This window comes from Aythya fuligula, chromosome 1, assembly GCF_009819795.1.
Source record: "Aythya fuligula isolate bAytFul2 chromosome 1, bAytFul2.pri, whole genome shotgun sequence".
NCBI lineage: Eukaryota > Metazoa > Chordata > Aves > Anseriformes > Anatidae > Aythya > Aythya fuligula.
This window is the reverse complement of record NC_045559.1, coordinates 29,029,367-29,054,421: the sequence shown is the minus strand read 5'-3', so window position 1 is coordinate 29,054,421 and position 25,055 is coordinate 29,029,367. Positions and strand designations below refer to the sequence as shown.

Here is a 25,055-nt window from a genome sequence, read left to right as displayed (position 1 = left end):
AACAAACAATCAAATGAAAAATTATCTTCTGCAGATACATCAAACCTACATGGAGAAAACAACACCCCCAGCATTATATCACACAGAGGGGAAAAAACATTAAAACATATGGTAAAAGCCCAGCACTTCTCAGAAAGCAGCAAATATTCCAGAAGTGAAAAGACCTTCACGACCTGAAAAACTCTCTTCTCTTTCTCTTTTTCTTCCTGCTTGCTCCCCGATAGACCCTGCCTGCGTGTTCAAAGTTGCAGGTTACGGCTTGCTTTGTTTATTATCACTTATCATCATGCAGCTCAGGTTTTACAGCCATAAAAACTCCACTGAGCTATACCTTTAGGGGTATTGGCAGGATGTGCTTCAATTCCGAGACACAACGTGGAGGGGGACTGCAGAAGCACGAAAACTCTCCTCGGCAACATAAAAAGTCTCTGTCCAGTGTGCACAAACTTCCTTTGCTACCCTTAATGGCCTGAGAAGAGCGAAGCATAGCAATATTTGTTGCTTCAACCCCTAGTGCACTAGCCAAAAAAAAACCCAACCAACCAACCAACCAAACAAACAAACGAAAAAAAAACAGTTGAGATTATTGTAAAGTGTCTTGCGGTCAGTGTTAGGCTTTGGTTTTCTTCAGGTGTAACTGTTCATTACATACCAGCTGCTTTCACCCAACTCCTCCTGGACACAAGCCAATTTCTAACCGTGTTGATATGAATCTTTGCATTCATTTTAAGGAGCATTGTATCACATTGCTGGACTTACTGCAGCAGTGCCTTTATAAAGGTCACCTGAATGTCTCAGAAGGGAGCACGGTGGTCAGGCCACAGCAGACTGCTCCGGAGAACACACCTGCTGCAAGCTGCTTCTTGCAACAGATGGCAAAAATGAGGCTGGCACAGGAGTTCAAAGAGTTTGAGGGGCTGGCTCTGCTGAGACCTTAACTTTGGTGGCACCGGAGCGTATTTGGAGGATAAGGACAAATCACCCTGCAGTGTACATCCCTTGAACGGCTGCCAGCCCAAAGGCCTGGAGCAATGGTCTCAAGTCATGTAAAGTCTAAAGTGTAGACAGAGCATTTCCCTGAACAAGAGTGATTTGTCTCCCCTTACCTCATGCTCAGCAACACTCTTTCAAAACATTGTGCATCTACCTGGCGTATTTTTTTTTTTCTGTGAATAGAAGAGGAACTGCAAATGGGGCAAGGGATTTCCATTTACAGGGCATCCTGGGGCTGAGCTTCATACCTGGGTAAGGCTTAGTCCCTGCAGGACATTACCTACAGCACTCCTCCTGGTTGTGGAAAGTTCGTTTAGGCTCTGTCCTTGATCTATCACTGCGTTGGTGACCACAGAGCCCTGCAGGCAACCTGCTCTGCCAAGCTTCTGTTCTGAAGGCCCCAGGGATCCTCCCCCAGGAGCAGACGTGCCTGCGCTGCATCCCCTTGTGCTTCTGAAGCATTGCTCGCAGCAAAGGCTGAAGCAGCTCCTTGTTGATGGCCTTTCTTTTGAAAAGCAAGAGGAAGCACTTCAAGGGAAGTCAGTGAGGTCAAGGAAAAACAGCAGCGACAGCAGCTGCTCGCAAATAAACAAGAATGTAACGCGGAGAATCCCTCTGCAAAATAATTTCTAAACAAATGGAACAAATTGAAATACACAAGAGGAACTAGTGCCACTAGTAAATCAGTGGTGTAAAGCAGGTAAATATATTACAGAAATTCCAGCAGCTTATGAGCTATCAGAGCAGCAATTTCCAATGAAATTTGGACACGGATTTGCTCCCAGAAATACTCTGCTCATTGCGAAACACACTGCTATCAGCTATGCACAATGGGGTAAGAAAACAACTGTCTAGCAAAAATAACTTTATAAAATAAAATAAACCAGGGCTTTAAAAACTCTTTTCCCTTGCAACTTTTCTGTCCTCTGGCTTCTCTCCTCTGTTAAACCAACGTATAAGGGGAAAAAACAAAAACCACAACCCACAACCCAAAGGCTAATAAAAACCTATTTTGTCAGGACTCCCGGCATCCCTATTGCTCCCTACAGCTCTACCAGCAGTTAAGCCGGTATAAAATCATACTACAGCAGCTGAAGGAAATAGATTTGATACTTCAACTCCAGCTAATATTTCTACTTCTCCCATTTTTCCTGGGTGAGTGAAGATATGCTTGCATTAATTACCTAGCTATCATGGGCTTTCCCTAGCTTTCATTTGCCTTTTTTTTTTTCTTTTTTTCCTTTCAACTGTTTACTCCTCTCTTTGTCTACCACACCACTCCTGAAATAAACAGAAGCCCAGGATCAGTGAATTAGGGAGGTGCTATGGACTGTGTCCTTAGCACAAGTCATAACCTGGGTGCATTTGCCCAGTCATGCCTGGGGGGCTGGTGTCGTAGGCCGTGTCCAATGCAGTCTTCAAAGCCATCAGTCTGGTATCCCAGGCACACCGAGCTCGTTACTGAAGAATCCAATTGAAACCCAAACGAAATAAAACAACCCAGTTCAAAACAAAATAAAACCAGCAAAATAAAACCTTTGACCTCCCAGGAAGAGTCAAGCATCCTGACGCTTGGTGCACAGGTGAGGTAGGCAGCTCAAAACATTTCATGTTCCTGAGGCTCACAAATCTTTGCCATCTCATGGCGAGAGGTTTTGGTAATGTTATTCAAAGTAACTAATCGCAGACATCTGTATGAGACGCATGTCAAAAGCTGAATTAGAACTACAGGGAGGAGAAAAAGACGGGTTACATACACAAAGGGCTTTCTCTTACAGAATCCGATGGGGAATGGTTCAAGCTCAGGATCCCACGGGCTCCAGTGGCAAGCCCCCTTTCACCCTGCTCTGCCCCTCAGCAGAGCAATTGCTCAGCCATTGACCTGTCCTGCCAATAGGTATCTTTTAGCTGGCTCATGGGGCTGTTTGCAGACTCCTTTGGACAATTTGCAGGTAAGAAAGGACTGCCAGGGCAGGACAGCCAGGTGCAGTCTTCACACGGAGATCCACATGTAACTGCTCTGCTCCAGGTGAACTCGGCCATATCCATACCACCCTAAAAACTTTATTAGCAAGAGCCAACTTTAGCTTTGTGCTCTGCTCAGGACACAGGCCGTGATCTTCCTTGGGACTTCAGGGCAAGTAGCTCGCTCCCACTTACAAGCAGGAGCCCATCGGGAGGACGGGGCTGAATGGCACCGTTTACAAGCCAGCTGACTGAGCCTGCAGCCGCTTCTGTGGCATCCCAGAGACAGCAGCAGCTCAAAGGCAATGTTTGAATACATGATCACCCCAACCATCGCGTCTATGTTAGCTAACGCTCCAGCTACTGAGAAGAAACAGCAACCTGTTCCTGTGGGTCTGCTTTTATGAGCTGCTGAATTGCTCGCCACCATCCCCAAAGTGACCAAATTGCATTTAGGAGCGATGCATAAAATTCAAACGAGACCTTTATTTACATTAGGGTTTCAAGCTCTGGATATTGCAACATACATAACAAAATTTCATACTACATTTTTATAGGAAATCAGGTTGAAAAGCTGATCTACAGAATCAATTTGTCAAAACCGGCTAAGCAGAAAATTTGTCAGCTCAGTTTTAGAGTACTCTGTCAATTTTATACCATCTGCTATCATTCAGAGTATTCCCGATGTCATGGTTGTAAAAACAGAGCGCTCATGCAGGTTAATTTACAATGAACTCTCACAGTGAATTTCACGTTCCTCACTTGTTCAGAAGAGCAGGTCAGTGCTCTCCACCTTGTCTCACAAAGCAATTAAGGATCCAAGTAGGGAGAAAACTAGATCCATCGGGAGATATTTAATACAAATGAATGTGGATTTAGCAAGACAAGGAGTCAGAACTTAAATTCCATGATAAACTGAATTATAATCTCTCATTCCGTAGAAAACAAGTTGTACTGTAAAGATTAATCAAGTCATTCTATTCCAATATTACCATTATGCAGCAGCCAAGACGAGTGCCTAGGTAAACAGAAACTCGTGAAATGTTTTGCTGCAAAGCTGACTTCAGTAACACACACAAATGATAAATTCAACAACTCTGCTCACTGCCAGAAATAAAAAAATGGCTTCAGGAGCAAATAACACTGATTCATACTGTGCTCAAGCACTAGCCAACAAAATCTATTAAACTACACAGGGGGAAAGAAAAACAAAACAAAACAAAAAGAACAAACAAAAACAAAAACAAAGCAGCTTTGTTATCTTACGTGTGACACCTTATTTAAATCTCAGGCATTACCTCTTTATATCAGCATAAATATGTAGCCTTCTACACCTTTTATGATGTGGTTACAGACACAAAAATGTTATAGTTGGAAGCAAGAGCTAGCTCAAGGAATTTCAGACTTTGAAATCAGCAAGATACAAAGCTAAAATTCATTTGTTCCTTTTCAAGTTATGAATACTTTCACTAAAACATAAATATTTTAACATATATTAATTTTTTCTGACATTCAAAACTGTAAAGTCAATATGGCAGAATTATTGTTAAAAGCACATATTTACAAATATTCTTTTTTCCATACATAAAGTATTTGGCATAATTATAACAATCTTACTGCATACACAACTGTTCGCTTCTTTTTCACATAATGGTACACTCCTTATTAAAATTTACCAATTATGTACAAAAATACTTGAACATTTATTATAGAAAACCTCTATAACCACCATCAGCAGCTTGTAACTGCTGAAGGCTTAATCGAGAGAATATAAAAAGTGGTCACTTTCTTCCAGTTAAACTATCAACAAATCAGACACAGCTAAAATCGACATGAGCTTCCCAACAAAAGAGGGAGAATATTTTTAACAGCATGATTTAAAATGCAGTTCATACATCTGCTCCCAAGCATATGTTAAATAGTCAGTAAAAGAAAGAGGATACAAAAAATACATACAGAAGGTGCTTTTTTTTTTTTTTTTTTTTTTTTTTCTTTTCTTTTTTTCCTCTCCACATTCCTACAACTTGGCACTGGCTTTCTAGATGCCGGTCACCAAAACACAACGTAAGGCCAAACGCCATCCTCCTGCAATAGGCGATGGTGTCGAACTCCAGCTAAAAAGCGAACCCCAAACCTGACTCCACCTGGTACGTGCACACCCCAGGAGCTGTTCAGAATCTTGGTAGGTTGTTATCAAATTGTTAACGACCTTTGAACTCGCTTTTGAAATTTGTTGACAGATACCCATTAATTTGTGTTTTCTCAATTTAGTTCATTTAGTGGATTGCCCTGGTGCTAGCCAGCGCCAATTCTTGTACATGAATAAAATGAACATGTTTGTTTGTACCCAAGTAACACATAGACCACATTTTGGGATGAACTCTTAAAAAACAGCAGAGAACCTTCACTGGCAAACTGCTAGTTTTTAAAAACAAATCAAAACAAACCCAGTAACTGGAACAATAAAGGTAAATTGCACCTCAAAAAGAAAAGGATGCACTGGGTACAGCAATACAATCATGGCACAGAAATCTTATCAAGATTCACCATTAAGGTGCTCTCCACTGAACGAAATGCAGGTATTTCCCAATCTCAAAAATAACATGAACCAAGTATTTGCTTCAAAAATTCCAAACCATGTTCCTGCTCAGTTCTCTGCAGTATAACTTGCATCATATCTCAGTTTTTCCACAGACATTTGAAATGACCAACCTGCTCAACAGATAAGAGAAACAACTTCCAGCCTACTTGCGGAAACATCCTAGTCTACAGACTACACTTGGTTAGAAAGCGTGCATTTATTTCTAGTAGTAAAGGTCCAGTCAGTATATTCTGTGTTTTGTAAGAAGCATTCAGCTAGCTCAGATGAGAATTGTAGGGTTTTAGATTCAATTTTTTAAATAAAAACAAAGTACAAATAAAAGCATTTATCAGTATTCACCACCATGAAAGTAAAAAAAAAAAAAAAAAAAGCCTCTCATTCATGCTTCCTGCAATATCTGGCAACCTAAGTTAGTAATTTCATTTAAAAATGTGCAACTTAATATTAACAAGCATTTAAAAATTATTGAAAAGAAAAAGTGGGCAAAACATTAAAGTGCCTAACTAAACGCATTTTACCATTTTTAAAAAAATACCATTTCCTAAACGGTCATGGATTGGTTGAGATTAAATACAAAAAAAGTGGCTTCTCATAACTGAGACACTTTTCGCGGCAGAGGCCTGGGCCGGGGAACCTGCTCAGTCCTCCTGCTGCTGTTCTCCAGGTTGTTTGGCCGCACCAGCTGCGGCTTGGGCGGCAGCGCCGGCGGGTCTGTGGCGGGCGGGATGGAGAGGCTGTGAGGTAGAGGAACGGGGCGTTTCAAAGTCCGCTCGTACACGCTGTAAGGTGGCGGGGTTTTGCTTTCTTTTCTCACAGGCTCCTCCGAAACGTTGTAGCTCGGGACAGTCACTGCTTGTTCGCTGCCTTGGCTTTCGAAGCCCGACGTCTCCGACGTGCTACATCGGCTGAGCGAAGAGATGCCGCTGCTGTAGCTCCCCGACAGCACCGGGGAATTGGATATGAGCCCCGAGGAGTGATACTCCACTGGAGACGGCGTGAATGACTGCACGGACCCCTGCTCAAACGAAAGGGCATAAGAAGAATTTACCCGTGGTAAAGCAGGGAGAGATTTCAGCCCCCAGACTGAAAACAAAGAGGCATTTGCACAGGTTCCATGGTTTGATAGATGTAAAGCGCTGCATTTCGGTTTTAATTAGGAACCAGTGAGAAACCAATAATGAGCTAGTTTCAAAAGTGCCCAAGTACACCCTAAGCAGTGCTCATGCCAGTAATTAATTTAAGTAGAAGCAAAACTGTATTTAAATGTTATCTGATTATCATCACACTCTGGAAAAATCTGGAAGCCTTTAAAACGAACTCTCGAGTTTCTCAGCTCTTTAAGCGCAATACATACCCACACATCGTGTCTGCCTAGTGGTGTCCTGCCCCCTAACGCCAAAACACAGGACTTGCATCGCATTCAGAGCCGATGCTTCGATCTCTTCTTCAACATCCATTTTCCAAAGCTGTTCTCACAACTTTTAGTTAAGTCATGCAACGAAAAGCACATTTAGGCCGTGGCGTTTGCACTGCAGTTCCTCCATCTCCTCTCCCGGGTGTTTTGCAGACGCACCGTGCTGCTCTGCATGACCCCAAACACCACCACAGCCCTGGGGACAAGGATCCGGGGGAGGGCAAATGTTGCAGGTGCTACACCAGCAGGCCTGCGGGTCTGTGGGGAAAGTGAGGGCCCAACAACAGCACCGACAAGGAGCAGAGGCAGGGGCAGGAAAGCCCTATCTGACACTGTGGAGTCCTCTCCTAGCAAAGCAAGTTCAGCTAACGCTGTCAGATGCTAGAGCACACGTCACAAGTTGAAAAGGCTTTGCGACATGTCTGATTTTGACAAGAGCAGCCTGAGACAACCTAGATTTAATGGTCTCTAGCACAGACTAAAAAAGAACTGGAGAAATCATGTCAAAGACACATTTCTGACCCCGGTTCTTATTAGACTGCCTGGCACCCAGCTGCTCAGCTTTAGGTGAGAGAAGTGTGAGCCATGCAACAGGGGTGAGGAGGGGAGGGAGTGAAAAGGGGCAGAAAGGTACGAGCTGGCTGCACTGACTTTATTCTGTTGAGATAATCTCAGTTATTAGGACTGGATCCGCAGCGCCCTGAAAGCAATGGAAAAATATTCATTTGCATCAGTGGGTTTTGGACTAAGACAGCCTTCTCTGGCAGAACATAACAGCTGGAACAAAAGCTAAAGATTGAGCCATTCGAGCTACAGAAAAACAGAGCAAGTTTTCTTATAACCTCAGTACATGTTGAAAACATTTCACACGTTGTGGGGATGCTGCTTATTAAATACTTGCTTCAGATTCTGTCCCCCTGTGTGTAAGGAAGCTGCAGCTGCACTCCTATCCACACAAACATCCAGGGTCAAAGTTTTCAAATAAGTGATGCAATAGGTTCATGTTCCAAGAGCACTTGACACTTGGATTAAGTGACTATAGATAAGATCTAGAAGCTTTGCTTTTGTCACTCAGAACGGGAGCAAATATGCATAAATCCTGCCTGCTTCAATTCAGGAGCTGAGCAAGGGTAAGCACTTAGCTCCTGACAGCGCTGCAAACTGCTCCTGTCAGCGGTGAGTAACAGTCTAGACACCCAAAGTGTCTGGAAACTCATGGATGCCTGAAGCGAGATCCAGCAACTCTCACAAGTATTCTGGGCCAACATTCCTCTCCTCCCAGGTGGCATTCATTCCAGAGTTTGGCTGTAAAATGCTTAAATTCTGCCTGGGCCTTTAAAGAAAAGGTTAGGATGAGCTTGAGATACCCCTAAGAACCAGATGTACTGAGTCAATTGAAGAATGCAGGTCGCCACTCGCCTTTTGTACAACACCCTAATGCTCTGACACGCTTCCTCGTAAGCAGCTAGTGCAAAACCTGGCATCAGCACTCGCTTCAGCAGAAGTGTACCATGGCAATGGGACTATGGGCACTTGACGTCAAGCAAAATCACTCTGTGTTGAACCTGGTCCACTTTGCAGCAACACAAGTGAAGAAGTAGCAGGCTCATGGGACAGTAGGCAGAAAAATGACTGCAGACTTGTGGTTAGGGACCTCAAGGGAAAGGAGGCGTTTTTGGGGTGCCACTTCCCTTGCCCCCAGGAGATGCGCACCCTCTGATTTGCTCTCCCTCTAGGTTGCTGACCCCTGTAATTCCAACTGCACAATTATCCCAGCTTCAATGGGTTGGCAGAGTTTATCCCTGAGACTAGTGTTGTGCAGTCTGTCAGCAGCGTGGTTTTCATGGAGTGTGCACAGGCTGTGTGTTCATGTCCTCCGGTGCCATGGGAGACAGATTTCCTGGTCAGGCTTTCTAACCAATAAGATGTTGCACAACAAACGGGTACCAATATCTTCAAATATCTTGAAACAGAAATGAAACCTGCTCAGTTTAGCCGCTGTTGCTATGGGCGCCCAGCTTCCACAGAAGAACCAATGCTTATTCACAGGATGTGCCTAGTGTTTCCTACCGACAAGCTTCAAACTCCTTCCAACTTCTCACACAGCCTCCCTGGACAGCTCTGCAGAGGCACTGGGTGTTAAAATTGCTGGATCAGAGATTAACACCCTTTAACGCAACAGCTCTGGATGCTGGAGGAGTAAGAGGAATGGGCTGCACAACAGTGTCTCCTTAACTGGCATCTCCTTTTGCCACTGCTGGAGACAGCATTCTGGACTAGCTGGCACTTCTTACATTTATTTCTCACACTCCATTTTGTCCACTGACTCAGGTGAGCTTGATTGCACATGTTAGTGAGAAGTCTGATACTGACACACTACAGAGCCCGAAGGTTATATTTCTTACCTGCAGTTTTGAAAATCTTCAGACCTGCTATGATTGTTATGACTACTTACTTTTTGGATTTTGAATAGGCATATGATATTGAACTAAATATATATAATTCAGTATAATGAATTAAAGATGTAATCCCAAATAACATATTTAATGTATATGATCTACCTCACAACACCTACAGTCAGTCCCACAAAGGAAATTCACTTGCAAAAAGACAGTACCTTCATTGGTGATCTGCCAGCAGGAGAAGGGGAAACAGTGGCTATGTGTCTTGCTGGTGATGCTGTAAAGTCAGAAAGATTTCACTGCAGTCTTAGCATTACAGCTTTAAAATTTTCATTAAGAAATCTTTTTAAATAGATCATTCTACATACAAACATTATCTCTGATTCCCTCTATGTATTTGCTCAATAGTTGCAAATAGTCTTAGAGATACTGTTTATATTTTTTTTTTCAGGATTATCTTGCCATATAATCAATAAAATACAAGAAATTTCTACATCCATCTTTTATTTTATACCACTTTAAATTGGTTTACATCCTACCAAATAATACAGGACTCAAATTAAGTCAGTATTTTCTTCTCCCCTTTTCCCATCCTCCTTTTTTTTTTTCTTAAGAACTATGTTCTGTATTTTTAAGTAAGAAAAAATACAATACAAAATGTACTTACTTTGAGGCATAAGGCTAAAACTCCAAAAAGTTTCCACCCCCTTGAGAGCAATTATATTTCTAATACCACTTAAGAAGTCTTTTCTTTAAATGGAAATTAGTCTTTTGAAGGGCAAATTGGTTATAGGAACAGAACTCACGTACTTTCATGATTGCTGTGCATGTGGTAAGATTCTTTTTCTTTAATGATCATTTCCGATTGCTAACCTCTAATTATCATAAGATCAAAAGATTAAATTTGATCATCCTCCCTAGTTACCAGAATGAACTGTCTGAAACTACACAGTCATTAAATGAAGAGGCAGAGTACTGGAAACAGAATGCTACAAAGAAGCCTAATGAGATGAAAATACTTGAAGTTCTACAGCCTTCTATGTAAGTAATCAAATAATAAACTAACATGCCCAAGAAGCTAAATGTTAGTCAGAGCGGAAAGAATCTAAGCACTCAAGTAAATCATTTTTTAACTGGAGCTTAGCCTGAGATGTCCATTAACTCACCAGTCTGTGCAGGTCTCGGTGGTACAGGAGGAGATATAAGCTTTCCACTCTCTGATGTGTTTCTGGCTTCTTTCCCACTGTCCAGGCTCCAGCTGCTGGGAGTGGTGTTTACAGCTGGAAGAGAATGCAAAAGCTGACACAGGCAGCACCACTTTTAGCTGTCACATTCAAGCTCTCTTACTTGCCTTTCTCTGCGAGGGTACAAATATGCAGAGTGAAAATGTTAAACAACTGTAACAGGATGCCTGAAAAACTCTCATGGTTGCATCATCATTTGAAAGGCTCTTAAGCAAAGCCTGTCAGTCTCCTGGTTTGCCTGACATATGCATCTGGCCCTTGGGTCAGTTTGAGATTGTATAGCAGTTTGGACCACCAATGACAGCAGCAGCTGATATACCACTCTGGTGTACTGCAAATCTCCCACAAAGGGAGATAAGCTTGAAGCCTGTTAATATCATCAGTTTATCTTTGCACCAGACTCCTATTTAAAGGTTTCTAGGTGTAAGAGAACAGCCTATTCACAAACTGTTTCCATTAACTCATTTTATATGCAGAAGGGACTAGAGAAAGGAACTCACCAAGTTCCAATCAAGATCCCTCAGAAAGCTTTCAGTGCTAACAGTCTTTTGTTGCCTCATAGGCTATGAACTCAGAAGTGAAAGAAGATGGAAAGAAGGGCACAAAATGGAGGGAGTGAAGAGGGGAAGAAATGTAAAAGCGTTTGAACAAAATCAGATTAAAATATTATGGATTAACTCAATTCATACACACTGTCTGTATCCGTGGTCCAGGAGCCTGCAAATTGACTATCACCTGGACATGTATAAAACTGGCCTTTGTATTATCTGTGTTACTTTTACCAAATTCCATGTCTCTAACTGAATGATTCCCATAAAGTTTGGAACAGCTTAATAAATGGAACTGGATTATTTCTTGTTATCATAGAGCCACTGCTATTGGAAAGAGTAAGACAGACACAAAGGGCATTTAACATGCACAGGATACAAATGAACGAAAAATTTGCAATTTTTCTTACACATCCTATAAACGGTGAACAAGCTGCTTCCAAAGAAAACAAACAAACAAAAAATGAGACAAACAAACAAACTAACAGAGGCGAAGAATACCTGAGAGCTTTAACCTCAAACCTCTTCCACCAAGTTAAAAGTTTTTCAGGAAGTAACATGAGCTCATGCCTTGCATGACAGTTTCCTTGTTGTCTGCTAGTGTCACACTTGTGAGGAACCACGTGGAAGAACTTCATGCTCATTTACTAAGATGGTGTGGAAAGCAAAGTGCTGCTGCTGAATGCTAATTCATGTTAGCAATTATTGCTATTGTAGAAGCAACAAGGGCTTTCAGATGGACTGGAATCATGCTATACTGGCCTATACCAGACAACACAAAAAAACCATTATATATATATATATTATTTGTACTGTATCTGTAACAATATTGTTACAGCATAATTGCACATCAGTTGACCCTGAGAATAGCGCACAGAATAATCTGTCTGTTTTCTAGAGGATCATTTTGCCTTTTTATTGCCAGAGTATGCAATTCACTGTTTGCTTTTTATGGTAGGCTGTCACCTAGCAGCATGGTTTTGCCCTCATCCTAAAAATGACTTGGCACCAGGCCTGGGTACTTCAAATGCCTGAATCTCTTGAGAAGCCAATTTTTTTCCTTTTAAGTTACCCTAGTAGTCAATTCTTTGGACTGCTAAAAAGTCTCCTGGAGAGAATACTTTATTTTAGCAATTTTGTAATGTACTTGGCTGCACAGACCAATGGAAAAGTTTTGACATTTTCATGTTATTTCATGTCTTTCACTCCTATGAAAAATTCCACTCTTCATTTTACACCAAAACTTGCACACACAAATATTTATAAAAATCAACTCTTACTGATGAAAATCTGATTCTTCGTCAGTTCTTGTTTACAGTATGCTCTTGAAATGTTAGCTTTTAATACATCTATTTTATTGTAGCCTTTATTCAGGGTGCAACAAAGGGTAGCACAATGAAATTATGGAGCACAAAATGCATAAAAGAGCACATAACAAAATCTTGGCAAAACAACTGTGCCAATAATATTGAATTTCCCCACGTGAAAAGTTATAGAAGGCAATATTGTTATTGAAATTCATAGGTTTCTTTCTTATTTATTCTGATTAGGAAAAAACATACAAACAAACAGAAATTGATCTTTTCCCTTCCAAAGTGTAACCAGAATCACAGAGACATGTTTGATAAAGGGAACTTGCAGGTACCAGACTTCATGATCCTGCCCATGGAACTTCAGCTTCCCTTTGCCCTAGTCTCCAGAAGTCCATATTCAACAGGGTTCAACTCCCTACACTACTCTAACAAAGCAGGTGAAAGGACAGATCTCACACAATCTGCACCACCCTTTCCTTTAAACTCATGGGCCCTTCTGAGTTCACTCAGTTCGAACAGGCACCGTTTACTCCTCTTTTCGGCAGTGCTTTGAAACTTGACAACATTAGCGTGCTTTAGTGCTTTGAGGCTTGGAGATGACATTATGTGCTCAAGAGTTGGCATTCTACAAGAACATGACATGAATTTTCATAGATTCCAAGAGTGGTAGGGTGATATTTGTGGTAGAGGGATGGTCAGGCCAGATGATCTTAGAGGATTTTTCCAACCTTAATGATTCTATGATTTCCACTCACCTTTGTCAGGGCCAGGCAGATTGGAATCACTTCGTGGCAAAGCACCATCTCCAACATGATTAAACAGCATTCTCTGTAAATTGAGAACAGCACAGTTTATGTATAACTGCAAATGCATTTGAGTAGCCTTTGAGAAAACAAATATATTTTTGTTGTTATCCCTACCACACAAGTCTACTTGGAGGTAGAGTGATAAACACCACCTACGAACATAAATAGCTTAATAAAAACACATGTATACGAACAGACTAGTTGTCTGAAAATTGTACACACTCAGTGGGAAGATTATCATATACTGAACTCTGTCAGTTTCCTGCTCCCTCCAAGATGAAACGAGGCTCATTCCTCAAGTGATATCTGAGTGAGTTAACTTGATGAAGTGTTAAACATGTGCACGGATAGATTTGCAATAACTTCATTGCAGAATCAGCATCTGGCCAAGGTGTAGTGTTTGAAGATATTTAAATTATGGCTGTTACCTTTGAAGATCATAATGTATTATTTCCTACCCTAACTTTTTAGTAGTATCATTCTTGTTTCTCTTGTGGATAAGACCTGATCCACAAGGTATGTTTTTCCTTTCTTTTTCTGAATATTAACTTAAAAGTGTCACAGAACATTTACAAAATTACTTTAAAATTCCACTAATTATTTCTTTTGGCAACATTCAATCAGTGGGTTACTAGTTTATCCTGACAACAAGAGTAAATAATATACAGTTAATTCCAATTTTATTTATTTTTTTTTTCTTTTTTCATTTTATTGAGGGAAGATCAGTGAAATCCAAACCTATCAAACCCTATTCTCACACCTCCTCCCAGTGTTCATGAAGGCCCCGTGCCAAGCTGCTGAGTCACTACACTGTGGTTCCACACAATGGCAAACCCATCTCCAGAGCAATCATCGTAGATCTTTTGCAGCACCATGTTTCAGAGTGAAGAATAAATACAGAATCACAGAATCCATGCCCTATTTGACTTGATTTAAAGCATCTTGTAAGTGAATGTATTGGTAGACTTTGACATAGACTAGGTTTGCCCATCTGTGCTGTGCTCTTCACACAGGATCAGGCATTTTCTTTTTTCCTGGAGTTACCATTACACTGAGGAGGTGTAACTATGTGTGTATTCTAATGTGATAGAAAATGCGATCAGATGTTCCTGCCTAGTGTGGATCAAATGTTCACTATGTAGCAAGTTTGCAGTATTTTAGGATTTGGTGGGCAAGTGTAGCGCTACTGCTGAGGTCTGTCTTCTGTTGTGAAGGTAAAGAGCAGAAGCTGAAAAAGCAACTGAAATTGGGGGAGCTAAAAGTGGCAAAAGCTGCATGAATTACAGAGAAATGAAGACATGCTGAAACAATGGAATATAAAACCATATGGAAGAACATAGTGAGATGCAAAAGAACCAAAAATGTGAAAGCCAAAAAGCTCTAGTTGGAAGAAGAATAGCACAAAAACTAAGGAACCAGTCAATGACAATAGACAATCACCCTCAGAGCATGGAAGAAGCTGGAGAGACATCATACAATTGCTCAGTCAGAGATCACAAAGCAATCAGAAACAGATGCTGACAGAATGTAGCTATACGTAGAGAACCTTGAGCAGCAGTTTCAATGAAGGATCAGATGCAGTACTGCTGTGGTCCAGTTCTACTCAATCCATCAAACTTCCTTAAAAGAGGTTGCTACAGCCTGAAAGGACTGGATTTGGACTTGAAGAGCAGGAATTTGCCTGTACATCTCATGCTTCCAGGTTGAAAAAATATTGTGAAAATTACATTTGTTAAGCCATAACAAAGATATTCATAAAGGGTGGTCCTTTCCTCATTAATGTAGTGTGAAGCTCCAACCCAAACTGTAAAAGTTTACTTGTGTTAGAATAAAAATAGAAAGTACAAGGAAAAACGTGAGCATCTAAATTCTAATGAGAGTTGTGGTTGTCTCCAAGATATTTCCTTACAGTTGTCCTGAGGATTTCTTCATAATGTAGAGAACCAGAATTTTCCTTCTGATCACTACACAGGAAATACAGCACTGGAGGAAGAAACTGCACCTTTCCCCAGAAAGATATATCCTCATTTATAGTTAAAAGCGCAAAAAGAAACTGTCAGGCCTTCTCATCTTTGAAACATACTTCACTGTACAAGCAAGTTAGTTTTCTACTTACCCTCTCTTGGGACACTGAGGGTAGAGACAGATTGGGAGATTTTGCTGCCAGGCGAGTTTCTGGGTGAGTGGGGACTGGGCCTACGAGCTCCTCAGCCTCCCTTATCGAATCTCGGGTAGAGTGGGGAGCAGAAGTCACATTCCACTTGGCAAAGCAAGAGTTTGCAGTCTGGGAGCAAAAACGGGATAATTTTTCTTTGCGGCAAGCTGTAAAACCGCGTTATTTAAAGAACATCTCCTGGTCTTTCCTGCACACTGGTTTGGCTCCACTACCAGTGAGAAAGTGCCCAATAGATATATCAGTAAGTACTCACTGAGGACTGTTAAGTCTGGCTAAGCTTCAATACTAGTTCTCAAGCCCTTAGGTAGTAGCATGAGGGCTTAAACTAGAAGATGAAAAACTTCAGACAAATCAGTAACTCAAGGAGCAAGAGACAAGAATGTAACAACTAAAGAGAAACCCACAAACCATGTCTAAAATAAAGGATCCTGAGCTACCACATCGTATTTTATCAGACGCAAAACTTCTGGTGGAAATGAGAATTACTGTTGAAAAGAGGGACTTCCACTATAGACTTCTCCTCTTTCTCATCTTCAGCAAGATGTGCATAGTGTAACGGTGTGGACTGAAATAGTGACTATATTAAAGGAAAGTGCTTTAGAAAAGCAGGTCCAATCAGAAGAAAAGATGAAATAAGGATTCCAAATTGCCTAGCTCACCAAGCCCATTTTGCATTTCAGATAATTCAAAAGATACGGATTGTATACAGACCTACGTAGCAATAATTTTAAGGTAAGAACTCAACTCATTCTTTCCTCTGGAGTGACTTAACATATTTTCTGAAACTCCACTGAAAATACGAATTGCCACATGGACCGGGTTATTATCTCACAGTGGCTTAGCACTGTGATGGATTAGCTATTTCAAAGAGATTAAGGGGAGGTCAACATGGACAACTGCTAGGATAACTGCTAGTTTTTCCATTTTAGATCTTCTCTAGATTGAACAAATATTGCTGTTTTAGAGAAGCATGTTACATGATCTGGTAAGTCTTTCCACCTCTCACTCCAGTGAGTAAATATCAAAACCAGATCTAAACCCATAAAAGGAAGCAGAAATGTGATCAAGTACAGTGCATTCTATTCACCCCTCTTTCATGTGTGCTAAGCTGTTATTTATTAAAATATATATGTACCATAGCAGTGAGCGGACAAAATCTGCTCAAAGTTCAAGTGCCTTTAATGTCATCTTCACTTTTGGGGGCCTCCCAGAAAGTTTCCTACCTGTGAGGTTTCTGAAGGAGTAGGGTAGATGGCACTGCAGGGCCTCTCTCTCGGGGACAGGCAAGAGTTATCTCGGGAATGCTTATGTTTGTCAGACAACAGAGGAGAGGCTACAATATAAACGTGTCATGGGATTAAATACATACACTGATATTCAGGCATTTCAGTTCTCTAAGGCTATATATGACAAAGAAATCCTCTGCTACCAATAATTCTCATTCCTCAAAAAAAAAAAAGGCCAAATTCAATGTCTGGTGACATTGTGCAAAAAGTTATTTAAGGATTCAGCTGTGCAACATATCAAGAATCATTTAATTCAGTTTACCACAGGCGATGAGCACTGACCTCTGGCACTGGATGGAGCAGAACTGGTCACATTAGGTGAAGCAGAATGAGTAGAACTCAGGCTTGAGGTAGATGGACTAGGCTGTGCACAGAAGAGATGGTGTTATCACTGCATACTTACTACTTTGGAAAGCAAAAGTTTATAATACATTTCACTAAAACTTTTTTCCAAAAATAAAGAACTAGTAACTTGCTATAGAAGCTTTTCAACAAAACAGTATAAAGAACATTAGCGTAACTACACAAAATGATTAAGTACAATATTGAATAAATAGAAATACAATTAATATGTTAAAATAATTATGTCACTGTGACTACTGGACAGAAATGTCTAAATAAGGTCAGATAATTTTGCAAAGTGAATTGATTCTTACTAATGTGGTCAAAAATTCATACTCCAAGTTTGGAAGAAACATTTACATAAAAATTGTCCTTTGTAATTTAACGAGGTTAACAGCCCGTTTAAATATTTGTTTTAAAAATGTATCAGCAGTGACTTTTAGATTTCTGAATGGAATAATAGAAACACTAATTTAATAAGTAAGTAACTTCACAAGAAAAAAATGGTTTGAAGAATGACAATAATTTGTACCTGCATGTTAAAAACTTCATCAGAGCTTTCTGATTGCCCAGTGATATTGCTGACTTCAGCAGAAGCTTGGGATGACAGTGATGAGGATGAATACCGATTGACAGCTGGGTAACTCAAGGGACTATTATGAAAATAATGAAATACAAAATGGTTAACTGCAGTTGCCAATCATCATTTTTCATGTGAAAACAGCACATGACATTAACCTCTACAATTTAATTTGAATTTATTGGTGAGGGAGAAGGGGGAAGAGAGAAAGTGAGAAGTCTGAAGATTCATGCCTGAAGATACTTCGGGCTGACCTTAGAGGAAGGAAGTGTGCACACAAAACATTCTAGGGGTCATCTTCCATGTGTGCACACACTTCCAAGTGTGCACACAAAATACGCTATGGGTCATCTTCCATGAGGAACAACATTAACAGCTTTTATTAATTTAACTTGCCTGCGTCGTGGTATTACCCGGGCACCATCTGGACTCATAGAAACAGGTATTGAATTTCGGCATACACGAGGGCTTCCATTTGGGAAATGGATAGGGCTAGCTTGCACACATGCAGAAAATTCCTGCAAGGTGTGAAAAGACTGGTTACAATGAACATAACATCACTAAGTATTTTGTGACACACAGATATTCATTTGAATAGTTACAGCTGTGTTTTAGATCAGCCTCATCATTAGCAAAAAAAACAACAACAACAAAAAAAAACATTTTAACTTTTTGTTGATGATACTTTCCCTTTAGTAAAACATGAATATTTTTCTCTGCACTGCATTGAAAGTTTATGAACTTTACCTCTGCTTTGTCATACTGTAATACTACAAGATGTAATGTGCACAAACAACCAAAAGATGTCACTATATGTTGCTTAGGAAAATTAAAAACCATTAACGCAACTAGACTGTCTCCTGGTTCATCTGTGCACCTGCTCATGTACCTGTATTCCCAAACTGGACTTCATCACAAAGAACTGATCCACCAGCTTTTTGTGCAAAGGCCTCATGTCCTGGGGCACGAACTTCTCATGCACTGCTAAGCCAAACTCCAAAATCTGTGCCTGCAGAAGAGACAGCAGGAAAGAGGGGAAAATATATATTTTTTAATCTGTTTTCCTTACACTTTCATTACTTTTTTATTAGTAGTAGTATCATAAATGTTGGTCGTTCAAAAGATGAAATACATATTGTATTAAAATAATTTATTTACAACCCTGAGAAAACTGTTATCAAACCATGCCTAAGACAAAAAAAGGGGACACACAAGAGGATTTATGCCTCTTCATATTTTACTACTTGATTTTCCAAAAGATTTGGCTTATGTGAATTCAGTTCTAATCTAAAAACTACTACAGATAATGTAGTGAAAAATCTGGCTAAATGTACAAAGTAGCAGTCCTAAGCCCTAAATGAAATGAGAACAGATATCATAAAAAACATGAAAGAGAACAGCAATAACCACGTCCACCTGAGACCTTGGAGTGTATTTTCTGTGAAATCCTTTGTTCTCTGCTCTCATTTCCACAGAGACCTCAGTAAGCAGTGGCTTTATGTATATCCCCAGTGTAAGGCACAACAGACTTCAGAATAACCTTGCTAAAACTCCCATCTTGCTCGAATTTAGTCACAGGAATATAAAATATTGAATCAGTTAAATGGTGAGTCAGATAAATCTTAATATCAAAACAAAATAGTTATACTGTGCTGTAATATCTTTGGATGAGAGCTACTGCCGATGTTTTGAGTTGGCCTCTCGGGGGCAATGCAGCTGCACAGCATCACTGACCCCAGTTTATAATCCCAGCTGATGCATCCACACACCAAGCCAGCCTGGCCTTTCTGAATACTTTGTGTTTTCTGTTACATCACCTGTGTGTACCAGACAGGTTTTAACTGAAATTGCTGGGAGTCCACATTTTGTCATAGGAATTTACTAACTCTTATTTTTAAATTCTAAGGGTTAGTACAGAGGAATATTCATGATATAAGGACCACGGTAAATAGGAAAAATGAGGTAATAATACAAAGAACATATAATGAATAGAGCATTCCACTGTGTGGAATTTCTCCCTTTTTGCTCTTACGATAAACTTTGTTGTAAAAATAATGTCTATTCTGTACTATTGGTAAACTGCAATGTACAAATATTTGGCTAAGCCATCAAACCTTTTAGTGAGAATGTCTGTTCTGTAGTAGTGGTAAAATATGTTGTGCAAATATTTGCACATGATCATCAGAAGACAAAAAACTGGCTCTTGTTCAACTTCTAACTTAGAATAGCTTGAACAGATTAAGATGATGATGAAAGGGACTAGGGAGAATATATTAACGTGACCTGCTTATATAGGAAGTTGCTGTCTATTTGGAATCTAATTCAGAAAAATACTGAAGACCGCTAAGCAGTTACTAATCTCTGAAATTTAATATTTTATTTGAGGACATATCACGTTAGCTAGAACAGCTGAACAGGCAACCTAGCCATTTTTTTCCACACTTCACCTGCTCGAGCATCAGCTCTCTCAAGCGCGTAATCTTCTCTCCATCCTCTGGATGGTTCAAAACATATTCTTTGATAAAGAATGCCTAAAGGAGAATAAAATCACAAGGTCATGTAAAAAGAGTAGAAACAAAAGACTTCTTTTTTTTAAACAACACTTTCTTCATGGTATTTTTGAAACAAAAGTTCCTTTTCCAATACAATTGAAGATGCTAAATAGTGCTAAATAATTACTTATTCATTTTGGCATTGCTGGAGTATGAACAAATAAAATGAATCCATTCTTTATGTGTAATTCTATCAGTTGTTCAGTATCCTGGACAGATCATGAATCAAATTTGGAAACCTGATTTGGAAATCATTGTTGAAACTAAATATCTTTTCCTCATTTACTGTGATCTAGAAGTTTTAAATAACTGCAAAGATTTAGGCAGGAAGTCTTCATACTAGGAGGTTCACTATCCGTTAAATATAAAGATACCTTAAGAACAACACATAATTGTATGCTGTTACATGTATTGGAGCTGTGACACAATCTTTTTCATTCTTAATATGATTAAGGTTTGAAAGAACTCAGTGATTTCAAAATGAAATTTTCAAAATTTCAAAAAGCCACACTTTTTTCCACTACAGGAACATCTGATAAACATCAAGGCATGTTAATGAGCTTACATGACTTTCCATGCCATCTTCAATGCTTAAATAGCACCAGCCATAATACCCTGAAGTCATTTTACCTACCAGCAGTAGCCTGGACATAGTTCATGCAACATGTTCACGGTTGCATCTTCCTTACCATGGCACCTATCCTACACTGCAAAGGGATTACACTGAATTCACAGCACTGCTCGGCTCTGTTCTATAAAGAAAATCCCCAGATGCTCCTTTGAGAGATTTACAGACCTTCTCAGAAGTGCATTTGTCACAAAAGGTCTCCGTTCGCATACTTACATACACACAGTTTGCTTTCCACAGAGCTAAGAGGATGGTAGTTGTTACTCTGTGCTCTGATTTCCACTTGTGTTAGTGATTCTCTCACTTAAATCCACCCTTCATCCAACTTCAGCTGTTAATATCTCTGCTATGCATAATCATTTGTAAACATAGGGAAAGGTGGAGCTGGAGATTGATATACCCCTTCCTCTGACAGTTCCAAAGTCTCATGCTGTGGCAACTCATAATAAGGAAGTGCTGAGGCCTATCTAGAAAATGCTGATACTGTAGTGAAGAACATTTATTTCACATGGCCCTCTCACTGCAGATAAGTCAACATGAAGTCTTGTAAGTCTAAACTGTAGAAAGGAGACCTCTGATACTTGCTAAAATCCCAAACCCCAAACTTCTGCCAGCTGAATTTTTTTCCCTTATCTAAAATCTTAATATTTTTTCAATATCAAGCAGGTGGTGTCTCAGTAGTTTTGAGCTGAGAGAAAACTGCAAGAGCTGTAATATGAGTCAGAGATGTAATAATCTAACTTTAAGCAAAATCTCCAGTATTTTAGGAGAAAAAAGCAAAACCACCAGAATTTGACTGAATCCAGTAACAGCCTTGAAACTGGTGGTTTCCAATAATTAAGCATGAAAGTGCCTCTACTCTATTTATAGCATATGCAAAGGAGATTAAAGGAACATATGTTATAGCATAAAGTGCAATCTGAGAGGTGTTAATGGGCACAAAACACACTTGATGCTTTTTAGCATACAGAAAGGTTTTGCATAACTATCACTTCTCTGGATTTTCTTGGGATCTGCTCTGTACCAAAACCAGTGAAAGAAATGGTACTTCTAACAGATGCAATATCAAGTGCACAGTAATTAGAGATGAATCTTTTTTATCCCATCAGGAGAGAAGAAGAAGGAAAAAAAAAAAAAAAAAAAAAAAGAGGGACGAATCAAGAAGGCAGTAGCTGGCCAAAATCCATTATTTGCTGGGTCTTCTATGTTTTAAAGCTGGGAAGTTGCCAAAAGGGAAATAAAGTATCTGTAAAGACACAGTTAAACTTACCTTAAAGACCACATGCTCCAAGACTGACTGAGTTTTGTACAGGGGAAAAGGCTAACGCAAGCAAACCATATGGACAGAGAAAAGCACTTACAGAGGCCAGGAAAGAAGGAAGAAAGAAAAGAGGTGAGAAATGGCGAAACAGCAGGAAAACATAAAGACTAAAAAGGGAATATGAAAAGGGTGAAGAAAAAAACACACAAATCTCACAGCCAGTACAATCAGTTTGGGCATTTAAAACACAAACTGGTGAAACACAAATGTGTAATATCCTATTTTAGATAGAGAAAGAGAGAGAAATGGGTAAAGGACAGAAGGGAATCAAAAACTAAAAGTGAAGACTACCTAGGAGATCAAGAATTGAAGCTAAGAACAGTAAAAAGAATGGAACAAGCTAAAACCTTTAATACACTCCTGAAGAATGGGAAGAGCCATGCAGAGACACCCAGCTAGCTCTGACCAAACTCAGATACTACTAATTCAAACCAGACATAGCTCTGACATGATTCTATTGCTCCAGGGACAACATTCGTGGTGTTTTGCTATGCTAAACAGCTTTGTTGTCCTTTTTGTTTAAAGGCAGCTGTGAAACATCAAACATGGTATTGCTTTGCGTTAGCCCCGCAGCTTTCATAATGCTGCAGTATTAATGACAGGTTCTAATACTACAGCAGACTCAAATCTCTCGTTTAATTTAGGTGCAGTTTTATCAAATTTACCACTATTGACTGAACACCAAATCTTGTAGCCTTTGACACAAGTGGATAACTACTCAACTTGACATTTTAAATGGAAAAGGAACAAGCAGTCAATTCAAGTATTTCATAAGACTAGTAAGAGAAACAGAGAGATCAAGCCGAGATGAAAAAAAATAGTCCTTCCTTCTTTTTATTGCAGTTTCAGTCCCACATAGCTTCATGAAAATATAGCATCCCAAAAATGTAAGCTTTTTTTAAGGTGATTTAGAGATCATAATAATCAGGAACAACTTTTGGAGACAAATCTAGTATTGAAGTAAAAGTTTGGATATTTTTGAATAATACATTTTACAACTCACTAGATTTTTCCAGAAAACAAAAACTTGAGAGGAGCAGAAGGAGGATATAATAAATAAATAAATGAATACAATTCTATGAAATTAATTAATTTGTTGTCAAGAACTATGTCCTGTAAATCAGAACATGAGAATAGAAAATGAAATCTGCTGGTTGGCCAGAAGTACCTCCAGACACGGGCTCAGAGTGTACATATTATAGCAATACAGTTAGAACTGACTGTTTCTAAAGCAAAATAATGATAAAGAGAAGCATTAACCACTAAAGAATGCAAGTGATTGTGAATCTGCTCATCAGTGGAGTGTGTTTATAGAGCTATCTGCACAAAAACAGTTGTTCCAATAAAGTTAAATATATTTAACATCAGCTAAACATAAAATAACTGTAATTAAAAGTATTATTGATGTAACAGTTTCTGTCCTCAGTTCATACAGAGAAGCTGTATATGTATAGACAAGGAATCAGAAAGAAATTATCATATAACAGATTTTTAATAAATACAAAATAAATTGCTTACCTCTTGGTATCTAGCAACACCACCATTAACTGCTGCATCAATGACCCCATTTAGACACATTGTGAGAGGGTTAATGTTTTGCATCTGTCGAGTTTGACACTGACTGATCAATGTTCTCAGCTGTAGGTTCTTATTTTCTAAAACTTCAATGGCATTCTCAAGGGGACTCATTTCCACCTGAAAAAAGAAGTGAGGAAAAATTGCAAACACGCTTAATCTTCAGTTAAAAGATTAAATAAATTAAAGGTAATTTTTGTTGATTTCTAAACCTGAAAACAACATTATTCTATGTTCTAGTGTGTTGGGGCTGAAAAAGTTCTTTCTCATCTGGCCAACACTATAAAACATACGAACAGGGAGAACTAATTTTATCAAGTAATCAAGGACTAAAGCAAACAATGCTCTCTAGTAGATTTATTGTCTGACACTGGGAGAATGCTCAGCACCTGCTACAAAATGCATACACATCAACATCCAGTGAAACTGCTGGGACTTGGGGCTATTTTTGGACTGTCCTTGTTAACTTTACCTAATCTGGGGTGAGATCAGTGCACTGGATTTAAGTGACAAGGTTTTGGTAGTGGGGGACTGGCTGCAGGGCTGGCCTCTGTGAGCAGAGCCCAGCAGCTGTCCCGTGTTAGACAAGGGCCAGTTTCAGCCAGCTCCAAAGGGATCCACCACTATCCAGAGCTGAGCCAATAAGCAATGTTATTTGCTTCTCTGTGAGAGCAGATTAAAGAAAGGGAAAAAACTGCTGCACAACAGCAGCTGGGAGAGTGAGGAGTAAGAACCAGCCCTGCAGCCCCCAAGCTCAGCGCAGCAGGAGGGCAGGAGGTGCTCCAGGCACACAGCAGCAGTTCCCCTGCGGCCTGTGGAGAGGCCCCTGGTGGAGCAGGCTGTCCCCCTGCAGCCCATGGGTCCCACATGGAGCAGATCTCCACGCTGCAGCCCCCCCATGGATGGAGGAGCCCCAGGTGGAGCAGGTGGCTGTGGCCTGGAGGAGGCTGCAGCCCATGGAGAGCCCCCGCAGGAGCAGGCCCCGGGCCGGAGCTGCAGCCCATGGAGAGGAGCCCACGCAGGAGCAGGGGGTCTGGGGGATGCTGATGCCCATGGGGGACCCGTGCTGGAGCAGTTTGCTCCTGGGGGATGGACCCCATGGTACGGAGCCATGTGGGAGCAGTGCTTGAAGAGCTGCTGCCTGTGGGCAGCCCCTGCAGGCTCAGTTTGGGAAGGACGGCATCCTGTGGGAGGGACCCAGGGAGGGAGCAGGGGCAGAGAGGGACCGTGAAGGAGCCGTGGAGACGAAGCATCAGGGACTGACCGCAGCCCCCATTCCCTGTTCCCCTGTGCCACATGGGGAGAGGA

At 40.3% G+C, this 25,055-nt stretch overlaps 1 protein-coding gene across 4 annotated transcripts in view; it reads right to left on the bottom strand.

Moving 5' to 3' along the window:
* Nucleotides 1–5,900: 5,900 nt before the first annotated feature.
* The window catches only part of DOCK4 (dedicator of cytokinesis 4), a 246,519-nt gene continuing 227,364 nt past the window's right edge, over nt 5,901–25,055 (bottom strand). For 2 of the 4 annotated variants that reach the window (XM_032182910.1, XM_032182919.1), the window contains 12 exons: nt 23,691–23,867; nt 20,119–20,202; nt 18,561–18,680; nt 18,068–18,189; nt 17,624–17,744; nt 17,032–17,113; nt 16,687–16,796; nt 15,404–15,571; nt 13,237–13,309; nt 10,543–10,656; nt 9,592–9,653; nt 5,901–6,575 (listed from right to left, as the gene is read on the bottom strand). In XM_032182910.1, coding sequence (XP_032038801.1) covers nt 6,150–6,575; nt 9,592–9,653; nt 10,543–10,656; nt 13,237–13,309; nt 15,404–15,571; nt 16,687–16,796; nt 17,032–17,113; nt 17,624–17,744; nt 18,068–18,189; nt 18,561–18,680; nt 20,119–20,202; nt 23,691–23,867 — 1,659 coding nt within the window. In that variant the 3' untranslated portion in view covers nt 5,901–6,149. The remainder of the gene's footprint in view (nt 6,576–9,591; nt 9,654–10,542; nt 10,657–13,236; nt 13,310–15,403; nt 15,572–16,686; nt 16,797–17,031; nt 17,114–17,623; nt 17,745–18,067; nt 18,190–18,560; nt 18,681–20,118; nt 20,203–23,690; nt 23,868–25,055) is intronic. The other 2 variants (XM_032182929.1, XM_032182940.1) reach the window with 1 other exon arrangement.